At 41.8% G+C, this 26,638-nt stretch overlaps 1 protein-coding gene across 1 annotated transcript; it reads left to right on the forward strand.

Annotated features, from left to right (window-relative positions):
• Positions 1-839: 839 nt before the first annotated feature.
• LOC103184550 (E3 ubiquitin-protein ligase MYLIP) lies at positions 840-18,738 on the forward strand. The gene is made up of 7 exons (XM_042332025.1): positions 840-1,220; positions 3,369-3,559; positions 13,113-13,298; positions 13,709-13,906; positions 15,487-15,651; positions 16,430-16,850; positions 17,433-18,738. The coding sequence occupies exons 1-7, from the start codon at positions 1,134-1,136 to the stop codon at positions 17,520-17,522; spliced, it is 1,338 nt and encodes a 445-aa protein (XP_042187959.1). The 5' UTR covers positions 840-1,133; the 3' UTR covers positions 17,523-18,738.
• The last annotated feature ends 7,900 nt before the right edge of the window (positions 18,739-26,638 follow it).

The raw sequence follows: 26,638 nt of genomic DNA on the forward strand, positions 1-26,638 counted from the left end.
GAGAGAGACAGATAGGGAGACAAATAGAGACAGATAGGGAGACAGACACAGAGACGCACAGAGAGACAGGCACTGAGAGAGAGAGGACAGATAAAGAGACACAGAGAGAGGACAGATAGAGAGACGCAGAGACATAGAGAGAGAGGACAGACACAGAGAGACATAGAGACAGAGGACAGACACAGATAGAGAGACAGACACAGAGAAAGAGAGAGAGGACAGACACAGAGAGAGACAGACACAGAGAGACATAGAGAGAGAGGACAGACACAGAGAGACATAGAGACAGAGGACAGACACAGATAGAGAGACAGACACAGAGAAAGAGAGAGAGGACAGACACAGAGAGAGACAGACACAGAGAGACATAGAGAGAGAGGACAGACACAGAGAGAGAGACAGACAGACACAGAGACACATAGAGACAGAGGACAGACACAGAGAAATTCCGAGGACAGTCATCGAAAGACACAGTTTGGAGAGACACCGAGAGAGGGAGAGAGAGAGAGAGAGAGACTGGAGAGGGAGAACGGCAATATATACATATATATATATACACTGATATACACCGAGAGAGAGAGAGAGAGAGAACACACAAGAGAGACAACATCGAGCTCAGAGCGAGTGTGCAGTGAGTGTGTTTCCTGGTACACTGTGTGTGTGTGTGTGTGTGGTGGAGGGACACCGACACTGTACAGGTGGGGGTGGTGGGGGGACACCGACACTGCACAGGTGGTGGTGGTGGGGGGACACCGACACTGCACAGGTGGTGGTGGTGGGGGGACACCGACACTGTACAGGTAGTGGTGGTGGGGGGACACCGACACTGTACAGGTAGTGGTGGTGGGGGGACACCGACACTGTACAGGTAGTGGTGGGGGGACACCGACACTGTACAGGTGGGGGTCGGGGGTCCAGACACTTAACAGTCAGCGAAGTGCACAGACAACGCCGCCCCGGGAGGGAGTCCGTGTGAACTCCGGCACATGAGCCACGGCGAGAGCGGGCAGCCCGGGCCCTGAGCCGCGGGGGGGGGCGAGGAGGAGCCCACTGCCCCGCACTGACTGACCCGAGTGCCGCCCGGCCGGGCCCGCGGGGGCGAGGCGGGGGGGAGGCCAGGCGCCGCCGCCGCCATGCTCTGCTTTGTGACCAGGCCCGACTCGGTGGTGATGGAGGTGGAGGTGGACCCGAAGGCGAATGGAGCCGATTGTCTGAGCCAGGTACTGGGGGGGGGGGGGGGGCGGGGGGGACTGGGGGGGGGAGACTGGGGGGGGAGAGGGGCCGGTTGGGGGGGAGAGAGACGGGGGGGGGGGGGGGGGGGTGGTGTTAGAGACCCGGGTGGGGGGGTGAGAGACCGGGTGGGGGGGGGGGGGAGGGGGGGAGAAAGACCCGGGGGGGGAGGGGGGAGTTACCCGGGTGGGGGGGGAGAGACCCGGGGGGGGGGGGGGGGGGGGAGAGAGACCCGGGTGGGGGGTGAGGGTGAGAGAGACCCGGTGGGGGAGGGGGGGGGAGAGACCCGGGTGGGGGTGTTAGAGACCCGGGGGGGGGGGGGGGGTGTTAGAGACCCGGGGTGGGGGGGTGAGAGACCGGGTGGGGGGGGGGGGGGGAGGGTGAGAAAGACCCGGTGGGGGGGGGGGAGAGAGACCCGGGAGGGGGGTGAGGGTGAGAGAGACCCGGTGGGGGGAGGGGGGGGAGAGACCCGGTTGGGGGGAGACAGACCCGGGGGGCTGAGAGTGACCCGGGGGGCGGGCGGGCGGGAGTGAGACACGGTGGGAGGGGGGAGACCCGGGGCAGAGTGGCCGGGTGAGGGGAAGAGAGGCAGATACCCACAAGGAGAGGGAGACCCAGAGATTTTTTTAGGGGTCGGCCGGGAGTCTGACACGTGCGGAAACCCGTTGCCAAACCAAACCAAACCAAACCGAGCCGAGAATTTCATGCATCCCACCTATACACGGAAATCCCGGAGATAGACTCTGGAAGTAAGGAGAACCGGAGAGACCCACGGAGTGTAAGAGAGAGAGAGAGAGGCAATGTAGTGGAGCACTTTGAAAGATCACGTCAGCAAGGGGTAAAGGAAGGAAGAGGTGACCAAAGATGTGGTCAGCGGTAGTTTTTTCGGGGTAGATTTAAAAAAAACGGGACAGGACGGGAGATGGAGGAGTAGAGAAAGGGAATTCCGAAGGTTAGTGGGTTGCTGCTGAAAGCTCGGCCATTGATGGTGCGGATGCACCGCTCTGCGGATGTACAATAACCCCAAGTTAGCTCACTGGGAGGGCGAGCAGATGGGTAAATTGGAAGATCACAGATCTAAGGAGGTGCTCGGGCTTGAAGGGTGTGAGGAGAGAATCTGGGAAAATGGGTGAGAGGTGTAAGCAGAAGAGTGGAGTAGGAGGAGAGCGCAGAGCTAGAGAGTGCTGGGGGCTCGAAGGGATTTATTGGATTTTTTTGGTCAGCAATGTTTGACACATGAGGAAACCCATCACCATGCTTAAGAGTGTACAAACGAGACGAGAGTTCCACATATGTCTCCTAAATGTGGTACTTTCTCTGTCTGGAATTTACACTCTGTGGAGGGACATACCTTGCGCACCTAATTTTGAAGACTATTGGGTGCAGGTTGGCAAGAGTAAAGGTTTAGAGATCCTAAAATGTGTTGCAATACAGCTGGAGTTTAACCAGCTAAAATCACAGAGTTTGCTGGCAAGCTTCCTGCTGCTTATCCAGCTAAGACCACTACCCATTAGGGCTTTGGTTTGCAGGGTTAACGGGAGCTGCATGGGAAGAATCCGTGCCTTCCAGTGAGGGGCTGCTCCTCCATGTCCTGCTGATAAGCCAGGCTGACTGATGAGATGGGGACGCATCTGGCTGAGGACTACTGAAACCACCACAGACCGTTGACTCGATTCTGATATTCTGTTTGTTACCAAGCATGTCACCTTGGAGCCAGTTTAGCTGCTTACCTCCCCCTGGGACGTCCTTCCGACGTGAAAGGCGCTCTATAAATGGAATCTTGTTGTTGTAGTAGATTTATAGGAGAGAGAGTCAGGGGAAAAGGGGGGTGGGTAACATTAAATGTGACGTTTACAGGTATTATAATGTTTTCTTTGTATTCTCCCATGGCATTATTGGAAAATAGAAGGGAATTTCTCCTGGTGTCATGGCCAATAATCCCCTCAGATGAAATTGGTTATTTTCTTCACGGCTGTTTGTAGGACTATTGTGCGTAAATTGGCTGCTGCGTGCACCTACAGATACAGTCACTACAATCTATAGTAATCTTGTGAAGTGCCTTGAGACATTTTGAGGCGGTAAGGTACAACATCAAATGCAAGGATTATTATTCTCATTATTTATTATCTCTCCCTCAGGTTTGTCAAAGGCTCGGTATTATAGAAGAAGACTATTTCGGACTGCAGTACTCCGCTAACAAAGGAGAGACTCTGTGGCTCAATCTGAGGAACCGCATCTCACAGCAGATCGACGGGCTACCTCCCTATCGATTCAAACTCAGAGTCAAATTTTTTGTAGAGCCCCATCTCCTACTTCAGGAACAAACAAGGTAATGAGCTAAATTTTAATTGGAGGGAAGGGGGTAGTTGGGGTGGGGGAGTTCACTGTAATGAAGTGCAGATGATTAGGGCTAAGGATAACCCTTAAACAAACTTCTAACCTTTGTTTCTACTTTCTGCACATGCTCCAAAATCTGGAAGTGATTCAGCAGCTGTATTTTGTTGTTCAGAATGACTGACCGATAGTAACCCTGTTCCACAGTGTTATTACAGGTCACTGTGTCAGACTTGTGCTGAGTAGAAACTATCCCTCCCCCAAGACTGAGAATACTCCTGCTAGGGTCTTAGTGCCCAGGGGCGCCCTCCATCCTAGCACAGTTAATCAGTATGTATTTCCTTCCCTTGTAAGATGCAGCTGGTGCAGGAAGAATTCTGACTATTTATGCTAGCTTGTCTAATTTGTACCAACTTGCATATGAATAAAATCTCAATTTTTTTCCCCACATATGTAAAAATGATTATCAGCATTTAATTCTTGGATTTGATCAATCTGCTACTAAGAAGCTTACACCAAGAGGTATTTTATCCAATGGATAAATGGAGGAAAGGTCAGATGGCATATCTTAGAGAGTATTGATGCCTGTGATTTCCAGCAACATCTGTAAACTGAGTGGAAATTTAAAGTTGGCTTTTTACATTCTTGCCAGAAGTGCAGATTACATTTTACAAAAAGTTAATTGTTGACACATCGCAGTCTTTACATGGAGCTAAAAGCAGCCAGAAGTGAGTGGCCATATCTAAAACTCTCTTTGGATTAATGAGAATTTGCTGCATTGTTGTTTGTTTCTAAAAACCTGTAGATTGAAACAGATTGAGCTGTTGCCAGTTCACGAAACTGTTTTTCTGTTTTGATGAACTGAATTGATAGAATGTTAACCAGTTCGCTAGTGGTTAACTATCTATGCGTGGAATTCATTTTCACAAACTGACTAGTTTGATGGGAGAGTCATGAGATCTTAGTTGAGCTAATAAAGCAAATCAGCCTCTCTTGGTCTCTTGCTGGTTCTCAGTTTGTTCTCTTTAACTGACTTGGGTTCAGAAGGCTAAAGTTCCCCCTAAACTGGCTCAAACAAACATCCTCAAGTTGACTGTGGTGCTAATCCCATCTCCCCTCAAACTAGGCAGTTTGTGAAAACGCATTCCACGCATAGATAGTTAACCACTAGCGAACTGGTTAACATTCTGTCAATCCAATTCATCAATAGGTCTATTGAGTCTTTTCTCTGGAAGTGATGCTTCCAAATTTGTGCTTGTGCCAAAGACTCGTGGCTACGAGGAACTGAATGAATGAAAAGGCCTGAATCCTGAATTTATGTGCTGAAACTCCTGAATTTGCGTTGGGTTTGAACTGGGTTCTACATGTAACCTATAGTGTAATCTATAGTCTGAGACTCTGTGTGTTTATTCTTTGGCCTAGTTTGATTTCTAGTTATCCCCAAGAAACTCCTATCAAGTAATCCAGGCCTTGAAAGTGGATGTTGTGCTCATTTCAAAAACAAATTGCTGAACATGATGTTGTGTACATTGTGTCCCGCACCGTTTCAATTGTGTGAGATACTCTGACACATGGGTCAGTGTTCTGGCTACTCTTCACACTCTGAATAAAACAGCTTTCCATAGAATTAGGAGCCTTTTAAAATATCATTGAGTCTGAGACTTTGTGGCTTTGTGTGTCTGACAGTAGTTCTACATTGTGAAAGTGAGTTTAGCAATTTGTTGTTGCTTTAAACTAATTTGGATATACTGTAAGTGACCCCCCACCACCACCACCTTTCATTTCTCCACATAGGTAACTGCAACAAATTTTATTTTGTATTTGGGACTTCAGTCTCCAGTTGTTAGCAAACGTTTAGAATTTGACCAGAGTTGCTGTTTTGACAATAATTGTCGCTGAGCCTGTTAGTTGTAGCAAAGCATCTTTTTTGTAGCTGATATTTGAAAGTGCTTTACTTCCAAGTAATGCCGGCGTGTGGAATCGGCAATTCAGTTAAACGTCTGTTGCTGCTTTTCCAGACACTCAATATTTCTGTTGGCTTTAAAGTGGGCTAAATCAGCAAGCTGTTTTTCTGCTGAAGGGGGTTTTAGCTTTTTAAAACTCTCATTTCCCTTGCCTTGCATTTGATTGTTAATGCCTCCGTGCTTCAAATGGAGAATGTGTTTGTTGTAGATGGCCACAGCCCAGGGCAGTTTGTCCAACAGTTACCACTTTGTTTCTGCAGGATATTTCAGATTTTTAAATGAGATTGTAGATGAATTATACACAGGCATTATTCACGGCTTTCCGAAAAGTGCATTGCTTTCCTGTTAATATAGTCATTTGTTTACTTTATTTTATGCTGCAGCTTTTGTGTATGGTAGTTCATTTCATACTGTGTACACATTGTGGCTGCATTCCAAGTTTTGGTTGTTCTGCATTTCTTTAATTATTTTATTATAGTGGCTGGTCTGCTACCATGAATTATCTATAATTAATTTACGTGGGTAATTGTACACCAATTTTTAAACTTAATTAAAAATACAGAGGAACATTGAAGGTGGTTTTATGACGCTTGGTGCTTGGATGTAATTCTGGCTGCTGTGTTTTTAGTGCTTTATGAATTCATTGACCGCTGGTAACCTCTGACTAATAGGCATGTGGTATGTAGAATGTCTTCAAAACCACAATGCTGAAACCTGGCCAGCACAGTCAAAGGGAACCTTCACCATTGGTTGCTTCTGTTTCGAGGCAAACTTTTCTTCCCCCTTCCCACCACCACCCCGCGTAGATTGCTTTTCATTTCAGCTCAAACTTCAGGAGAAAAGGCATTGTCCCCAATAACCCTTCATATCCGTGCTCTGTTTAGTTTGGAAACTACAGATCCTAACTTTCTACTTACTTAAGAGAATAATATCGAAGCATGTAATGTTTCTTTGTTGCTACTGTTTGACAAATAGGATCCTAAATGTCATACTTTACAACTTTGGCCATTTGTTTTTACAGGAAACGGTCACAGGTTCCATTTCTTTAATTTGACACAAACTGCAGATTTAAGTTTTGGCTGTTTACTGAGAATATTTATGCAACTTAAAATGATCAATTGTATATATTACAGTTACATCTTGCATACAATTTTTATCACTCTGTTGTCCTGTTCAGAAGTCAAATTAGCAGCATACCTTGGGATATTAGCCTCATATGAACTTGAATGTAAAGGTTCAAACTTGTTGTGAGCTGTTCTGATGTTTTGCTCTGATGTAGGCATTTTTCCCCTAACTGTGACAGGCAGGAAAGGAAGTCTGTTATGCGATTTCTGCCACTGCTGTTTTTTTCCATCTGCACTAATAATGAGAAAAATGCTAGATTTATAACTTAAATTCCCGGCTCCTCCGGACACACACGGCGTGTCTTTGGTTAGTGCCTCCCTTCAAACCTATCTGAGGTGAGAAAATTTTTGTTATTGTGCCACATCTTGCTGCGTTTCCTGGAGCACAGCTTCCTCTTTTGAGCTGCCTCTACTTTTAAGTTCCAACGACCCAATTAAGACTGACTGGTCTCTCAGCTCAGTTACTATACAGTGCCCTATTCCACTGAATAGCACAAACATATTTCTGCAGGGAAATCCAGATTGTCTTTTGATGTACTACATTATTTCGTCGAATAGTTACTCTTCAAACATTTTGTTCCAGGTCGTGGCATTAAAGCTGTTCAAGTCCTTGGTGATTAAATAGCCACTATCTGATTGCTCAGAACTGTTTGCAGGAATCCTTAAATATCTAAAGGATTCTTTGAAGTAGGGTTGCAATGTTCTATTGTGTTATCTAAATTTCTTCTGGAGCTATCTACTGGAAGTACGCTAAGGTTCAATCTTGACATTTTTTTAAACTGGAAATATCAGGCAATGTGGGTGGCTGTACACTAGTTACTCAAAGTTATAACCATTCTCCAAAATTCTACACTAAAATAACCCAGTCCAAAATATTATAATGCCCTACCTATGGACTATGGCACTTAAAGCCTTTGTGTGCAGCAGACTCCAACATGACTAAATTAAATAATTTTCATATTCCATACCTTCCTAGTAGAGGGATGTTATTTGTCATAAAGATAATAACTCCTTTATAAAACATAAATAATGTTTTAAAGAATAAATTCTGTTATGGTTATCATAACTCTTTATTACTACAGAATATCCAGGCCATCACCCAGAGATCGAGGATCTGGGCGATTGACAAATGCTTTTGGATGTCCTCATGGCATGAAAGGTGCTATACGAACGTAAATTGCATTGTATAAAGAGGGGACAAAGATCCATTGAGGTCCTTCATAAAACCCGCAGTCTTGCATGCTTGTTATTTGTACATTGTAGTACAGTATTACTTTGTTTAAATGAAGCTCTGAAAATGCAGGGCTCAATTGCAAATACATGGCCTTTGTCGAGTGGCTAGACTGTTTGATTTTATTGAATTGTTTTTAAATACAACTTTTTAGCTTTATGTGATTGTTTTTATATTAGAAACACTGAACTGTGTAGAAAAACAGTTTCTGTAGACCATTGTGTAATGAAATGAATCTGTGGTTAGCAGGATAGAAAAAAACAAGTATTATTGATACTGCATTCTTAGCCAATGACTTATCCAAACCCTGAACAAGCGTGGGGAGAGACTATTTCCCAATGGCATGTGATATGTGCTGCACCCTGAAGTCTCTCTCTCTCTCTGGAGCAGCAAACTGCCACTCAGCTCCGGGCCCTGCCCTTTGCATAGGGAACTGAGTCTAGGAGAAAACAACTGTGCGTGCTTGGCTTTTAGTGTTTTCCTGTGGAAACCTAACATTTGGGGCCCCACTAGCTTTAAGCTGATGATCCATTTAAAGGGTTGCACAATAAACCTTGCTTTATCATGGCTAAATTTATACATTAACATTTTTGAAGTTACAAGACAACCAACTGGGCAGACCAACAAAATTCACAATGTGTTCTGCTTGCGAGTTGAATTGTATTTTACTGCTAATGACCTTTTTCAGTTTACACTCCTGTTTCTGTAAAAAGAAATTGAGAATTTATTTCCTAAACTGTCCAATGAAGCACAGCTGGTAGTGACAATATAAAAATAGTTTTCCACTCTGGTTCTGATCTGCTGTTTGGAGACCCTTGATCAGCATTGTTCTGTTGTATACTATGGATAAATTTCCTCCAATGCTGTTGTGCTGTGCCACTTTGCAATTTACTTCAACTGGGCAAATTCTGACGAGTTCCTCCCGGCAGCACTTTTCCTAATCCAGAATGAGTTGTGCGTGTGCTCAAGTGTGCCCTGTTCACGAACAAGCTTCACTTGCTGAGAGCTTTGGAAGAGGGAAGCAAGTGACACACATGAGCTACACTCTTACATATGATACAATTCATCAGTGTTTCATCCTGCGGTCTGGATAATGGCTCGGCAGTCCGGGAACTGACCTTGGTCTGCCAATTTCATGCTTCTGTTTCAAATTGCTTGGCATTGAAATATGCTATGTTATCAGTTGTTGATTTCTCAACTGAACAGGTTACAACTAGTTTGTTTTTTCGTTTGAACTCTTAGAAAAGGGGAATCCCATGTTTTGGTCAGATGGTTAAGAAAAATCATGCCAAATTCAAGGCACTGCGCTGACTGATCTGTCTGTGTTTAACCCGTGTGTGACTTGAAAGCGAATGTCTTTGGTGACTGCAACCGTGCAAAATTGTAAGACTGCAAAACAGCAACAACATTACATTTGTAAAGCTGTAAAGCGCCTTTCATGTCGGGAGGATGTCCCAAGGCACTGAACAGTCGGGGATCAGGACCCGAGCGTGGGGGTGCAGGGTTGGGGTGAGGGAGGGCAGAGAGGGTAGAAGGGTAGCTGAAGGCATGGTCGAACAGGAGGGTCTTCAGTGGTACTTTGGAGGAGGCAAGGGAGGAAGCAAAGCGAAGGGATTCTGGGATGGAGTTCCAAAGGGTGGGGGCAGAGTGGCTGAATGCCCGGCCGCAGGTGGAAGGGAGGGTCGGTTGGGGGACGTGGAGCAGGCCTAGTTCGATTCGTGACAGGGCGAAACATTGGGCAAGTTTCCTTACTCCACACTCCTCGATTCACTTAACAATAAATAGGAACCTGGTTATTAGTTGATTGGCAGTGTTGGGTTCAGGGCAATGAACAGAATAAGACCCACTTATTCTATTCAGCCCACTTTTAATAAAGGACCTGAGAACCGAGGAACCAAAGACACTCAGCAACTTATGTTTGAAAATTTCTTAATATGAAATGCAAAGTTTGTTAGTTCAAATATCACAATACATCAGGCAGCTCAATAGCATAGACAAATGTTTGTATCAAAGTAAGTAACAATAATTGCTTAGTCCATAAGTCATACGAATCTTTGATGGAGTAAGTTGATAGAAGTCCTGAACAGCAGGCAAAAGTCTTGCAACAGACGAAAAAGTCTCTTGCTTCAGACCCGAAACCTCTTGCTTGGGTATTTTGATCAAAAAATCAAAGTTGATGATGGACAGCTGGACTGTGCACTGTATTTCGACAGTTGTTATACGTTGTTAATTCTTCTCGTCCCAATTACCTTTCAATCAATTTCAGACATCCTGGAATTTTTGCAGTTTCCTTCTTCCTGAAATTGCTGGAGTTAACAAAAGTTGATGAAACAATGGAAACAGTCTTAAGTCTGACAGATTTTAACCCTGAAGACAACACATTTGCTTCACCACTTCGTATCTTCACATGAAAAGATTCCTCTTGTGTGGATAGCACCTGATATGCTCTGTCCGAGGCTGAACAAATTATAGTTCAACCATATCTTTGATAAGATTGCAAAATCTTTCCATTAACATGTCCTTGAAGCAATTATCTCACACCTGCTGAATTGTTATTATTAGTGTCATAGAAGAACATTTTATTCAGCTATAATCTGCAGAATTGTTATGAAGCTTGAATTGTTACAGAGAACATCTTTAACATACTTCAGCTGTGATAAACAAGTCATCTTGACATTTTTCTAGTCTACCTAAGCATTTTTAACTAAGTGAAGTAAGATAGAGCTTTCGACTACATGGTTAACATATTAACAATTTCAGTAATGAAGTGGGATCACAACAGCGGATCATTTTTCCGGAGAAATAATTCTTTAAAAAAATACTAAATTGGTCACTGAATCTACAACTGTTTGTGGGACACTGCTGTGCGCAATTGGCTGCTGGTTTCACCCACAAAATCTAGGCAATTCACTTTACAGTATATTCTGTGTAGCATCTCGAAGATGGATAAGGTGCTATACCAAATGCAAGGATTATTATTATTGTTACTCTCCCTGGTCATATGCATCCTTGCCTCATCCCAGGGAGTTTAGGCACAGGTTGGCAAAATGCAAGACTTGATGACACCAGTGTGTGTTGATGTGCTGCTGGAGTTTAATCACGGGTAAGCCAGGAACACCCTAGTCATTAAGCTGTTGGGTTTGCAAGAGACAAGTGGGAGGAACCCCAGTGACTGCTCCTCCTAAACTTGTTTTCATGTGTCTATCCAGTGATTTGCTTTCTGCAGCAAGTGCTAGAAAAGGAGCAGGTTATTGAGCAAGTTCAGTATTTCTTCTATGATATTGAAATGTACAAAATAGCATTTGTAGTATTGTAAGATTTTTCCATAATAAATATGGATACAGTATAAATTCAGTGGCTATTTTTTTCGATAATCCTTAGTTTGTAAAGTATTGGTGTAAATTTGAAAAAACAATGTTGCTCTATCTCTGACTGAAGTGCAAATGTTCAGGTGATGATTATGTGCTTGTACTGTTCGCAATCAGCAGAGCGGAAGAAAGGACCAAAGAACAAACTTAGCATGATTGTACTAGAGTCGTAACTTGATGTTCCAAATGATTGAGACCCAAGTGACATCAACACTTGCAAGCTTATGCAAAATGACTGCAGTTCACAAACTGTTTTTTGTTATTCATTAAGGATTTATCTTGAAGAGCAGAGCCCTTCTTATCTATCAGCACAGACCTTGGCAGATAAGCAACATAATTTGTTGGCTTTTCCACTGCCAATTGCTTTGCACAACTCTGTTAGAGTAACAAAGGAAACAGAGTGCTGGCAAATCTGCCAATGCAGGTCATTTTTTACATTGTGCTTATAAAATGAGTAAAACTGCTTATGCCAATTAGGCTACCAAGAAAGTGAGACAAATGTACCATCTTAACTAACAGTGCTTCTGAAATCCATTAGATTATTCGTTCTGAATGTTCCACTTGGATCCATTCTACAATTAGTGGCAATTGATGTCGCTGCATAGATTCATTATCCAAATCAGTTCCTAAATGAACCTCTTGTTCTTTAAGCCACAGTTTTGAAATCCTAATTATCTCTCCTTATGAGTAATACTGGAGGTAAAATTAAAGTGAGCATCTAGATTTTTGATATAATCAAGACTGGGGTGTTATAGCACTTCTAAAATGAATCGATGAACATGTTTCCTCAATCCTTATTGTAATATTCTGTAGTGGAAAGTGTTTCAGCCTCATAACCGGAGCATTTGTGTTGAGCAGCACAAGTGAAGTATAACTTCATTTCTGGTGTATTTTATAACTCTTATCTTGACATGCATAATGTGCAAGACTAACAGGTGCTGCTTATACTAAACCACACTAATGGGGAAACAGTTGCAGCTTCCTATATTTCTCTTTTGTGGCTTCCTTGGCAACCATTTTCTGTTCTGTCGGTTCATGAAAGGGATGAAAAGGTTTAGCTTCCTGCATCACTGTTGAGCCAACTGCTGCCCTCTCCTGAAAGAGTGGCTGACAAATGTTTACACAACAGCAAAACCATGCGTTTCTCTGGGTAGTTCACCAGAAGTCACTCAAACTGCCAAGTTCCAGCAGCCATCAGTACTGTTTTGAATCCATCACTCTTGTGTTAAATGCCTTGCGGTTGTGTTCAAAGCTGTTAAATTACCATTGATAATTCTACTACAACATCAAAATCAGTAAATGAATAGAAATGTTGTAATGATCTTGGCTGCTTCCAAATAGTAACTGAATTCTGTGCATAGAAAACAGGATGGTTTGTGTTTGGATTCCTATTTAATCCCGAGCAATGCATTGTAACAAATCTGGCCTGTTAATATTTCCATACAACTTATGAGAATCCCACATTGATGAGGTGAGGAGCACATATCTTGGTTACATTTTTAATTGCCATCTGAAGCAAACATTGTAGCACCTCTAGGGATGTGGCATTGTGAAGTATTAGATGATTACTGTCAGAGTTGAGAATGCAATGTTCTTCTCCGAAGTATTCCTAAACTTGCACCAACCTCATCGAAGTGGTTAAAACCATTAGATACTCGTCAAAACTGCTTGTGTGAAATGAGCATCAAAGCACCATTAAATTGGACTCTGGGGGTGTATTGGTCTTGAGCCAGTTTTGAATGCGAAACCGTTCTAAGCATATGCAGTTGTAGCATACAATGTGCCCTGCTATAACCTGTTCAGCATAATGCGATGTTTGGAATTGGAGTTTTTAAAAAAATGTTTTTCTTCATTTCCTCAGACGGTTGTTTTTCATGCATGTAAGGGATGATCTCCTCGGAGAGCGACAGCAGTGTTCACCAGAGCAGGCTGTTGAATTAAGTGCATTGCTAGCACAAGCTGAGTTTGGAGACTACAACCAAAACACTGCCAAGTACACTTACCAGGACCTATGCTCAAAGGATTTGGACACTACCACATTGAACAGGTAAAGGGACTGCACAAGGCTAGGTACAGTGGAACATTACTTACAAACCCAGTTATAATAAAGTTTTTGCTGTGCTGCTGGTCATTAAGTTCCATTTAGCTATCTGAAATCTTTGCATAATATCCTGAGAACTATGTTGTCAGTTTCTTCTTCAGGTTTGTAATAAAATTCCATTACACCGCTATACTTTTCTGCGAATTGTAGTCCAATAGCAGTATTTTGAGGAAAGAGGAAAATATTTGTCCTATTATTCTCTCCTCTTCGCTCCCCCCACCCCATTATAGTTTATAATCCATTGAATTTGCACATTACAACAAACCAAATTTCTTTTTTCAAATGCCTTCTGGAAAAGATGACTTTTCCTGGTAGGGAAAAATAGCTTGAACATTTCTCTGTGTTTTTTTTAACAGTATTGTTGCAAAGCACAAAGAGTTGGAAGGATCGAGTCAATGTACAGTCGAATACCAGGTTCTCCAGATTATATCAGCACTGGAACATTATGGCGTTGAGTGGCACATTGTGAAGGATGGTGATGGACAGAAAATGATGGTTGGCATTGGGCCTGATGGCATTTCTGTCTGTAAAGAAGACTTGAGTTTAATTAACAGGTAATTAGCACAGACTACTTGGATTGTTTGCCTGAACAATAATGAAATAATAATCCTTGCATTTGATATAGCGCCTTATCACATCGTTGAGACATCTCAAAGAGCTTCACAGAATATATTGCATTGGATTGACCATATTTTGTGGACGAAGAGCTAAATACAGTAAGAAAATATTGTAATGGACACTTGTATCTGTGATTGATGGCCAGGCCATACCGGAAAGTCGTGCAGTTTGTGATGAGTAAGCAAGAGTCAATGATGAACAAAACACAAAATACTGCAGATGCTGGAATCTGAAATAAAATACCAGGTCGTCAGAAGGGTCGTGGACCCGAAACGTTGACTCACTTTTCTTTCTCCATAGATGCTGCCTGACCTGCTGAGTTTTCCCAGCTCTCTCTGTTTTTGTTGAAGCAAGAGTCAATGTTTGCTCTCGCGGGTCTGAACTCCTCAACCTCCCCGGGCTCTCTCTCAGACTCTCCGAACCCATGCGCAACATAGGGTTTTGATCCCCAGCTTTTCTTTCTATTACATATGTGTTCCCTGACCAGGACTACTTTTTCCCACCTCTGTCACATTGCCTGCCTCCGTCCGTACCTCACTCCCACAGCAGTCGAATCCCTCGTCCACACCTTCGTCACTTCCCGGCTGGACTATTCTAATGTCCTTCTCGCTGGTCTCCCTAGCTCCACCATACGCAAAATAGAATTAATTCAAAACTCTGCGCCTGGATGCTCACCCACACGAAACGCCATATGCCCGTCACACCAGTCTTTGCCACTGGCTCCCAATCACCAAATTATCTATTTCAAGATCCTCTCACTCGTTTTCAAATCCCTTCATTCCCTCGCACCACCCTAACTATCTGAACTGCTTACCCCCCACTCCACCACCCGCTGCCTCTGCTTGGCTGACCGGCCTACTGTTTGTCTCTCGTCCCCTCCCTTCACCATCGGTCACCGTGCCTTCAATCACTAGGCTCCCAAGCTCTGAAACTCTCTCCCTCAATCCCCCTACCTTGCCCCCTCCCTTTCCACCTTCAAATCCTGCCTAAAGATCTTTTTGATTGTGCTTACAGTCACCTCCCCTCTCCCCGGCTCGTTGTCATACTACCCCTCGTGAAGGGAGCTGTATAAATGAACGTTGTTTGATTTTTAAAAACGATAGGAATCTTGAAGATATACTGCTTCCAAATGAACAAATTCTTCTAGGTTTTGTTTGTCAAGTAGCTATATCAGGCTGCAAAAAGCTGAGATTTCTTATTTTGAGGCTACTCTTCTCCATTCAGAATCCAAACCATATTGAGAAAGCTGCCTATGCATTTGTTTTGTTGCTTTAAGATGTAGCAGGTGAAGGAGACCATCTTTCAATTCAAATTCACTGTAGAAATTTCACTGTATTGAATGAATAATGCTGCAGTGGCAAAAACGGACTTTATACATTTTTCAAAAAAATATTATAAGAAAATTATAGTATTGTGTTAAGTTTTCATTCTCTCATACATAAAATCTACAATCCATTGAGCAGAGTATTGCTACATGGTAAAATAATTTCATTGTGTATTTATGTTTTACCTGCAGGATTTCATACCCTATCATCCAGATGGCAACCCAGTCAGGGAAAAATGTCTATCTTACCATTACCAAGGAGTCTAGTGGCAGTGTAACATTGATGTTGAAATTGATCAGCACTAGAGCAGCAAGTGCCCTTTATCGTGCGATAACAGAAACCCATGCATTTTATAGGTATGGATTTTCATAATTGCTGTTGCCTCTGCATTGATAAGTTTCCAAACTCTGTAACTATGTGCTAGATATACTCTACCGATTCCTTGGATTTCTCTTATCAAGTGGATGATGATTATCCTTGCATTGATATAGCACCTTTCATGTTGGAATGACACTGCAACGGGTTTTTACATTAAATCCCGTGTTTCACGGAATTTAATGTAAAATGAAGCTGCTGTGATTTGAAGGCAAATTTTATACCCGCTAATTTGTAGATGCTTGTGACTGATGATTTTCAACTTGTGCATTGACTGCTCTTAGTTTAGATTTTTTGATTTTCGAATGAATATAATTAATTGAAACTATACTGACTACAGTCTAGTAAAGAAGACAAGGTTATTAGTGTGTGGACAGACTGAGTTTTTAACAATTTGCTCATGTTCTCAATCGCATTCCTTAAAACCAATTTTATTGCAGTGGTAATGGAATTGTAGTCATTGATCGTAACCATTGATAAATCCTGACCTCCTTCATGCATTTTTCAGACATGTATAAAACACTGACTTCAGTTTGCATCGATTAAATGTCAGTATTCCCATTAACAAGCGCCAGATTGAAGCCAGTAATACAAACCGATTTATTTTTAAAAAANGGAAGCTGCTTTTTTCAATTGTTAAATTAAATCAGCATCTGAAAGATAACGATCCATTCTCAATAATAGCTAAAATGTATTTGCTTTAGACTAGTTACCACATGGGATTGTAAAAATCACTTTCTATATTAATTTGATTTTCAGGTGTGACACTGTTACAGATGCTGTCCTGATGCAATATAGTAGGGACTTCAAGGGACACCTTGCTTCTTTGTTCCTCAATGAAAATATCAGTCTTGGTAAGAAGTACGTCTTTGACATCAAACGCACATCCAAGGAGGTCTATGACCATACGCGACGAGCTTTATATAATGCTGGCATTGTAGACTTTGTCCCACGCAACGACCCAGACGCTCAGAACTCGCCACTTAAATCTTCAGACAATGAACTGAACTGTAACAGCTGTGAAGGGCTCAGCTGCCAGCAAAGCCAGGCACTCCAGGAGAAGTTTCGAAAGCTGAAAGAGGCATTGTTATGTATGGTGTGTTGTGGCGAGGAGATCAATACAGCCTTCTGCCCCTGTGGTCACATGGTCTGCTGTGATACCTGTGCTTCCCAACTACAGGTGAGATGGTCTTCAGAGAGCTTCATATTTGGTATAAAGTTAAATGACCCTTTTGTATTATCATTTTTTTAAAGATTTCAGTGTGGATGGATGCTGCCCAATTAATAAATCTTCTTTGCAGTTAGCTGCATTCTGTCACAGCTCACCTTTGTAGTCTGACATTTAATATAGTCTGACATTTAATGTGCAGCATTGCACAAGTTAGAATTCAGCCTTCAAGTGATGCTGGTTAAGTGTCTGATGTAGACTAATCAGCTGAAATGATTCTGAAAAATTTGCACAAAAATAGAATCAGTAAGCCCAGACAATTTACTAGGTTTCAGGATTAAGTGGGACTTATTTGGCATATAAATTTACATTATTAAAAAATGTAGTCTGATGCAAGCAATCAGTTTAAGGGTTCAATATGATCTCGTACACTATGTGTTTACTCACCTTTGCTGTGCCGACATAGGAAAACTGAGGAAATGACCAGATTTTGTATTGGCAAAGTTTTCAATATTATGCAAAAGCAAAAATACTGCAGTTTGTCTTTAAATTATCATCAGTCTGTATCTAATGCTGTTTTTATAAATATTTCAGGCTTGTCCAGTCTGTCGGTCCCTAGTGGATCACGTTCAGCATGTATTCCTGCCTACTTGTGCCAGTTTACTCAACCTGACAGTGATCTGAATGTTCAAGGGATTAATCGCTTTATAGACAGGGTGAGTCTAGAGCAAACCAGCATTACAGAAGAAAATAGGAAGTACTTCCCCTTGTTCGACCCAGTGCCGTGCATCAGCTTGTATTCAGCTATCGTCTTCCTGCTTCTTCATGGCAAATTTTGGAAGTTTGATGTGACTCTTGTGAGGCATTCAAGATGACTCCAAGGAATCTTCAGATCGATTGTATTAGACTGATTGATATTTTTTAAAAATTTCACTAAATAATCGACACATCATTTCTGAATCAGTTGACCTGATAAAATAGTACTGTAGTATTTCATTTTTCAAAACTTATTTTAGATCTTGTAATGAGTTGTTATTACTGCCAGAACAATCACTCGCCAGGAAATGGCATAGTCTTTCTCTGATCAAAAACTCCTTACATTGTTTATTCAAGTTGTTTTGATGAGTTTTTTTAAAAGAGACTTTTTAAAATATTATTCTGCTGTTTAAATTCCTAATTTCTTTAAATATGATGACTCCAAAAAACCTGCAATATTGATGTGTGGTAGAATGGTTGAGGTGTGTGTGGATATAATATCCGTTAGTTTTATTGTTCATCCTTTTTAAGCTAATAACATGGAGAAAAGCTGTTCCTTAAACCAGTTTTGTTTTAAGATGGTTCTTATTGCGTTGCCTCTGTACAGCAAAGAGTTATTCACCAAATATGCAATTCCAGGAGTTCTGCTCTTATTGTCAATGGCGCTGAAAAGCTCAAGTACAAAGGAAGGCAAAGGGCATTTTAAAACCAGGTTTTTGTGACTTTTTCCATCCTGAAATGTGGTCAATAAGTAGATTCTTTCAGATGCAAACACTTGCTCAAAGACTTGCTAGAAGACCAATTTGAGTGCAATACTGGCTGCTTAAGGCTAGGGTTAAACTACAGTGTCACTTTATTGAGGAATTTCCAAAGTGTATTGTTCATAGGGTTGCCTTAATGTAGCAGCAATGAGATACTGTCTTATGTACAGATCTTCCTTTGCACAGATGTTCAGACTTTTTAAAAAATATATCGACTCAAATCACATGTTTAGCACATGGTCTCCTGCTCAAGGGGTATCTATTTTTTCACTTTGTATTAAAAAGAGTTTCCAGTTAAAGCAAAAGTTCCATTGTGTATGCCAGATTATCTTCTGTCTTTTTATATTACTTTAAAACATGTTAATAAATTTTGTATCAATTAATGCAATGTGTTGGATTATCTCTTTATACTGTATAAATACTTCAGCGGTTGGGCTTTTAGTCTATCTGTCCCCACTGTTGGAGGTCTGACATGTGGCTCAGCTTCACACTGTGTGATGTGTTTGTCTAGTAGATTGTCTAAAATATCTAGCAAAATAATTTTTCATGTATTGCAAAAAAAATTTAATAACCATTATCTGTTTTATGTTAAATTGACTTCACCCAATTAATGTCTTTGGATATCTCAGTCTCTAAGCAACTTATGGATTTGTTTCAAATTGCAACCTGAAAAAGTCAAAGGTCTTGTTCGACAGCCTCTTAAAACAACTATAACAACTTGCGTTTACGTAGTGCCCCTCACGAAGGGTAGGGTCCCAGAGCGCTTGACATGGCGGAGCACAATGCCAGGGGGAGGTGACTAGGCACGGTCGAATATGAAGGTCTTCTGGCGTGACCTGAAAATGGGGAAGGCAGGGGGAAGGCGGAGGGATGGAGGAAAAGTGGCTGAAAACGTAGCCACCAAGTTTACCGGAGTTTTGGATCAGTTGGATCCTGTGCATGGTGGAGCTGGGGAGACTGGCATAGAGGGCATTTGAGAAGTGGAGTTGGGAGGTGACGAATGCATGGACAAGTGTTCCGGCTATGTCTGGGATACAGTACAGTCGGAGGCGGGCAATGTGGCAGAGGTGGAGGAAGGCAGTCCTGGTCAGGGACTGGATGTGGGGAAGGAAGGACAGCTGTGGGTCAAACCTGACGCCTAGGTTGCGCATTGGTTAAGTAACTGAGGGATAGGCTGGGGAGGTTAATGGAGGAGAGAGGGAGAATGTAGGATTGTTTTTGTGATGTGATTTTTATGTTTGAAAGAATGGGTGGAATGTAATTCTTTTTATATTTGCTTTTATATACTATTGCTGCTTTTATATTCTAGCTGCCATCAGAAGCACATCCATCTATACAGGTATTTAGTAACGTAAAAAGTTTTCTCGGTGAGAGAAAGAGAACCCTTTTCAAAGTAGAAATCTCTCATTGCCTCCGTATAGAATACATTTGACTCTAGAGTGAAAAGGTTGGCACAGCAGTGATGGGGACGGAATGATGTGTGGCACGTGCAAAACTGATCTTTAATAGTCGGGTGAGATCACTGCTTGAGATGTAAGCGCAATTTTCATTATCTCTGGAGCCAAATAACAGTAATAGAATCAGGTAACAACCTATGAACAAAGTCATCCCTTATTCATGAAAAAAAAACCCTCCTTGCATTTGATATAATGCCTTGCATTACCGGAGGTCATCTCAAAGCACTTCACGGGATTTATTGTAAAACGGCGCGATTATTTGTAGGTGAATGTGGCAGCCCATTTGAGAACAGCAATGTCCAACAGACAGCCACAAACGTGTGCATCTGCTGGCCTCTGGCCTTAGTTTTGCAAAAAAATAGTTTTGCACAGGTGGTGGTTGTCATTTCTCTGTGCACGGAATTGCTTCAAATGTTCATTCGCGTATAAATCGAACTAACATGACACAGGCCTCCAATGTTGAAATGTCTATGAAATGTATCACTTTGTGAAAGTGTACCCATATGTAACGCATATTCCTGCTGACCAAGCTTGATCCTGCCTTGTATCTTTCTGTGCACTTTATAGCAGGTGTCTCCAGAACCACTAGGGTGAAGACAACCATTTTGGAATTGACTTGAGTATCACTCCTCCACGCTTAAGTGTTGTACATACAAACGCAAGGATTATTATTCAACAATTGGCAGCAGAAAACATGGCCAATGTTCCCCTCTCTAATGTATTGCGGCTGAGACCAATTGAGGCATCTTGGTTGAGATTGGTTTACTCAGACTGGAATGGGAGCCTGCACTCCTGCCAATTGTCTGGTCCTGCAATTGGCAGTGTATTTGCCCACTAAGGCATCTGGAATGTTTTATCATTGACAAAATAAACTGCTAAACTGTTAATTAAATTGTCATTGTTAATTGAATGAAACTGAAGGCACTAGGGACTGGTGATTATTTTAATGATTAATTTCCATTTTCGTAATTGACTGGTGTATCACTGTTCCATGCTTCTCATTGAGAGAGAAAGAGATATGGTAAATTAGAGGTCAAAGGAAAGGAAGAAGAGAACAAACCAATGAGAAAAAAGCATCCAGACAGTGAGACATTGGTTCTGTTGTTTGCTTCAGCTGTAAACCTGATGTCGGGCAGCCTGTCTAGAATTCTTTCAGTGGGTTTGCGGTTAGCTTCAAAGGGCCTTAGAGAACATGACTCTTTGACTCTTTATTTGGTACCAAGACTTCCCGGGTGGGTGAGCAGACAGTGGCTCTGGAGAAGCCCATTGCCTTGTCAATATTAATAATAATAATAATCCTTGCCTTTGATATAGTGCCTTATCACATCTTCCAGACATCTCAAAGTGCTTTACAGAATATAATGTAAAGTGAATTGACTATATTTTGTGAGAGAATCGCAGCAGCCAATTGTGCACAGAAGTGTCCCACAATCAGTCGTGGATTGAGTGACCATATTATTATCAAATCATGTTGAAGGAGACTTCACAGGAAGGAATCGAAGAGTGGATGAGAGAAAGGAATGGAGTAAACACAAATCACGTCCTTTTTGATGGCCTGCCACTTTTAGGAAAAGAGAATATTCATAAGATTGTTAAATCCTTGACTTAACCTTTTGAAGTGCCGGAGATAATCCTCTTGTGAGCTGGCTGTAGTTTACACTCACCTAATGTTTTGTTTTGATTATTTTTTCTCTGAAACTAAGGATTTGTGAGAAGCTGCATTTTCTGCCACAGTGAAATGGTGCCAATGATTTGAAATTATAGTCTATGTGAATTGAAGAAAATGATGGTTGTTAAAGTCACACACTGCTCCAAAGCCTCACAATACACCAACAATGAGCTGCCCCATTCATACTGTATTGTCATTTATCTGCAAAATACAGTCACTATACAGTAAATCCTGAGAAGGGCTTTGAGGATGTTTTACTAATGTGAAAGGCGCTATGTCAAAGGATATGTAATATAGCCATGTGAATCACCACCAATTCAGATTCAAATGTGTGTAAAAACTGCTATAAAAAATATTATCACCTTGGAATCGAATTGGGAAAACCTTTGTGTAACGTAAACATTTGTGAAGCTCTATTTTGTTATACAAAATATCAGTGTTGCAAATAGTATCATTGTGCTACTGGAGCGAGATGCTGATATATGCAGCATATTTGTGTGGGTATTTTCACCTTCCTCTGCAAAATGGCAGTGATTTCCCCCTTTAACTATTTATTACCAATCTATTCCTCAGCATATCCTGAGTTTGCAAAGTTGCCACAGATGGGGGGAAAAAATCTAGAGAGCTTTTTGTAATAAAAGATTAGAATTAAGGAGCTTTTATTTCAGCTTCAGGAGGAAAAGGAATACATGACCATAAAAGTTTTTAACTTTCACAGTAACCACGCAATGGTGAATTTTTCGAAGCAACGCAAGGATGAAAAAGACAAAATGACTCACAACTCCACAAATGCTGTTACTGCATCAAATCCAGCAACGCATCAGTAAGACCCTCAGTAAACTCGTGCCATGCAGGGTCAGCCTGTTGGTGTCAGTCACTCTATAGCAAGAGCTACATTTAGGTCGGTCTTGTGATCTAATAACTCAACAAGAACATCAACAACAATTTTCACTTGTGTAGCACCATTCATGAAGAGGAAGCATCTCAAAGTGCTTTACAAAGCCGGAGTCTGGGATAGGGAGACAGGAGCTGGTCAAAGGCATAGTCAAAGAGATAGATCTTTAGCAGAGCAGAAGGGGGGGAGGTGGAAGGATCTCAGAAGAGAGTTCCAGAGCACAAGGCAAAGTAGCTGAAAGCTTTCGCAGCAATGAAGGAAATCAAGCGGCAAAAAACAGGCCACAATTTGCAGATTGGAGGGAGTAGGACTAGGGTTTTCAAGATTGATTGACTTTAAGATCCTCATTTTCCAATGGATTTTAGTGTCAAAATGGAAGAGAAGCTTGTGAAACCTGTTGAGTTGACTTAAGGGTCAATAACGTGCAGACATCTCTAACACTTAGACCACTGTAATACTCAAGTTACCTGTGTGTTAGTTTTATTTAGCACCAGGCTTTGGAAAGATAACAGTGTTATCACCATTTTTCATGGAAGAGAAGTAACACTGTGTGCAAAGGCATTTCTATTCCTGGAACACGGCTATTACCCTTATACAAAAGGAACTGCAGCACTCACTGGTTTTATACGTATGGTGGAGGAAGAAGGGTATGGAAACATGCCATTGAGAAGATTTTCTTTGTCAGTCCGGTGTCTGACACAAATGGAAACCCATCAGAGTTTCCAAACCAGACTGAGAGTAACGCATATGAATACCACCTATTGTAGCAACAAGAATAACTTGCTTATCGTAGATATCCATTAAGCAAGATAATGTCTTGGAACACTGTATAGGGGCTGGTTCAACATCAAGAAAGGGGAGAGGGAGGTGACCTTAGGTGCGGTCAAATAGGTAGGTCTTAAGGTGAAATTTAAAGTTATGTAAAGAGGGGGTAAGGTAGATAGATTGAGGCAGGGAGCTCTAGAGGTTAGGGGTTGAGTGGCTGAAGGCATTGCCAGCAATAGTGACAAGGAAGGGGCAGGAGACTCACATCACGTCTGAGTTAGCTGAACGAAAGGGGTGGGCAGAGGAATGTCGTAACTGGGGTAACGCAACAGTTGCCTATCTGCTAAATGCTCCAGTAAGCTGTCAGCCACACACAAGGCAAGCAAATGCAATGCAAGCAGGTTGTACAGCCAATTATTTAAAGGACACCTCAATTCTATGACTATTTGAATGAGGTGGAGCAATAGAGAGAACTCCTGCAGCATCATTGGGGGCTCATATAAGTAAATTTTTGAAGGTGGCAGGACAGGTAGATAAAGCTGTTAAAAAAAGCATATGGGATACTAGGCTTTATAAATAGGGGTATACAATAAAAAAGTCAGGAAGTTATGGTGAACCTTTATAAAATGCTGGTTAGGCCTCAGTTGGAGTACTGCGTTCAGTTCTGGGCACCAAACTTTAGAAAGGATGTCAAGGCAGTGGAGAGGGTGCAAAGGAGTTTTACCAGGATGGTACCTGGAATGAGGGACTTCAGTTATCAGGAGAGGCTAGAGAAGCTAGCATTATTCTCCTCGGAGCAGAGAAGGTTAAGAGGTGAACAAGGAGAAACTATTTCCATTGGGGGGGGATGGGTCAGTAACCTGAGGACACCAATTTAAAATAATTGTTGAAAGAAACAGAGGGGAGGTGAGAAGAATTTTTTTCACACAGCGAGTTGTTCGGATCTGGAATGCATTGCCTGAAAGGGTGGTGGAAGCCGACTCGATAACAATTTTTAAGAGAGAAGTAGATAATTATTTGGGGAGGACAAGTTTGCAGGGCTATAATAATAATCCTTGCATTTGATATAGTGCTTTTTACGTCGAGAGGATGTCCTGAAGCGCTTCACAGAACACACTGTAAAGTGAATTGACTGTATATTTGTGGGCGAACGCGGCAGCCAATTGCGCACAGCAATGTCCCACAAACAGCCGTAGATTGAAAATGACCAATTTATTATTGGTCCAATTTACTATGGGGAAAGAGCGAGGGAGTGGAATTGATTTGGATAGCTCTTTTCAAAGAGCTGGGACAGACACAATGGGCCGAATGGCCTCCTTCTGTGCTGTATAATTCTATGATTCTATGATCAGACCAATGCTATCATCTTAGAGCCTAGCATTGTCCTTGTGTTCATAATCAAAACAAACAGAACTAGGTTCAAAAAAGAGATTTCTCCAGCAGCAATCTCTGAAGATCACACCCTATTCCATATGTGCATACATTATTTTTCTCAAGGTACAAGATGAGTCACAATAAAACCAAATTCCTCTGTCCATTCCGCCAGGCATGTGGAATGGATGCCAAAATCTCACCTTGTCTGTAATACTTGCAATGTGAAACACACTGTATAAATGTAGATTTGGATTGTATTTTGCTCTAAAATTTAAGATCACGTAGAATTGGGGATGAGAGTGTTACCAACTAAACCAGGCTGACACATAATTGTACCTAGAGGGATTATTGGCCAGAAACTCTCTTCCCATTCTGAATAGTTTCAATCCAGGTCATATCCTCATCCTAGTAAGGTAAGAAGAGGAAGATATTTCCCAAGTGTAGATCTGCTGTGCATTTTTGCTCAAATGCAAGGATTATTATACACACAGTGGCTGTTTTCTGAAGACTCAGACATTATTTTTTAATAACATGAGGACTAAATATTCAGGACTTCCTAATCGTGTTCAATTAATTACCACATACAGCTTATGTTGTTCAAGGATGAAACAAATGAAGAATTTGATGTAGCATGGGACAAATACTTAAGGGAACAGCTCTGTCTTAGCTAACCAGAAAGACAGTACAGAAATAATGCATGTTCAATTATATGAGCAATTTCTTTCTAAATTGTTTGCTGTTTTCGACACAGTATGTCCCTGACAGTGTATCCCTGACAGTGCTCCAAGGGTTGCACAGCAAATTGGTGCATTCTGTTAACTTTCTGCCACTCTACATTCAAATTTATACATGAAACTAAATCCTCATGTCACTGCGGACCCAGATTTAGGACAGGCTGCTGGAGAAACATGCATGTCTACATCTTCCAACCATCATTTTAATGCCTAGCAATTTGGGGCCAGCTAGATGGGGATCGCAAGTGGTATTTATGTGACCATCAATTTATTAAAATTGTTCTAATGTGAAATACAACAATAACTTTGTAGGCAGGAATTGTTGTGTGAGAATCGGCTGCCGCATTTGCCTACAAAATACACAGTCACTACACTTTACAGTATATCCCATGAAGAGCTTTGAGACATGTCCTCACATGAAAGGTGCTGTATCAAATGTAAGATTATTATATATCACAATTTAAGGTTTAGAATAACTTGTACTTATATTGCACCTTTCACATGGGATGATTATCTTGAGGAATTTTACAAAGTCAAATACGAAACACAGGGCAGAGAAGAGAGGAAGGAGAGGAAGGAGACAGTGACCAAAAATATAAAATGTGCTTCCTTATTGGCTGCAGAATGGGCGGTACATAAAGCGCCCACCACATTTCACCAAGATCGGATGCAGTATTTCTGGTAGCAGCTTTATTCTTGAACTCAAGCACATCACAGTGTTAAATGTTAACATGTTAAAGAATATGAATACAGGTGGTGTTTAATCAAGTGTGACACAGAATGCGGAGGAGAGGGGGAAAGGGAGAAGAAAGAACGGATGGTACTGTATGTGGTAGGGAAGGAAAGGTCTAGTACTATGGGAAGAGGGAGGGAAATGGGCTGGTGCTGTTTATGTGTGTGTGGAAAGAGGGGGCTTTTATTACCAACTGTTTCTAGTTCCAAATCTTCGAGTACATCAAAATAATAATAATCCTGGCATTTCATATTTCATATCAGGAAGACATCTCAAAGCACTTTAGAGAATTTACTGTAAAGTGCAGGGACTGCGTGTCCTGGAGTCCCGTAGCTTAGTGGTTAGAGCACTGCCTTGCATGCGAGAGACCTGGGTTTGATTCCTGTGCGGCGAGAAATATTGAGTAAGTTTCCTTACCTCACATGCCTCTGTTTACCTTGCAGTAAGTAGGAACCCGGTTGTTGGTCGATTTTCGGATCACTTTTCCATGGGTAATAATTCCTTCCAAAAAGTAAATAAATAGATAATAATAATTTGGTCACTCAATTCATGACTGTTTATGCACACTGTTGTGCATAATTGGCTGCCACGTTTCACCCACAAAATATACAGTTCATTGACTTTACAGTATATTCTGTGAAGCACTTTGAAATATC

Source organism: Callorhinchus milii, unplaced genomic scaffold (genome assembly GCF_018977255.1).
Source record: "Callorhinchus milii isolate IMCB2004 unplaced genomic scaffold, IMCB_Cmil_1.0 Scaffold2, whole genome shotgun sequence".
NCBI lineage: Eukaryota > Metazoa > Chordata > Chondrichthyes > Chimaeriformes > Callorhinchidae > Callorhinchus > Callorhinchus milii.

Bases quoted from the DNA above. Each gene is read 5' to 3' on its own strand.
- LOC103184550 (XM_042332025.1), top strand. From the start codon at position 1,134: ATGCTCTGCTTTGTGACCAGGCCCGACTCGGTGGTGATGGAGGTGGAG. The intron at 1,221-3,368 runs GTACTGGGGGGG...TCTCTCCCTCAG, and splicing joins GAGCCGATTGTCTGAGCCAG to GTTTGTCAAAGGCTCGGTAT. The intron at 13,907-15,486 runs GTAATTAGCACA...TTTTACCTGCAG, and splicing joins GACTTGAGTTTAATTAACAG to GATTTCATACCCTATCATCC.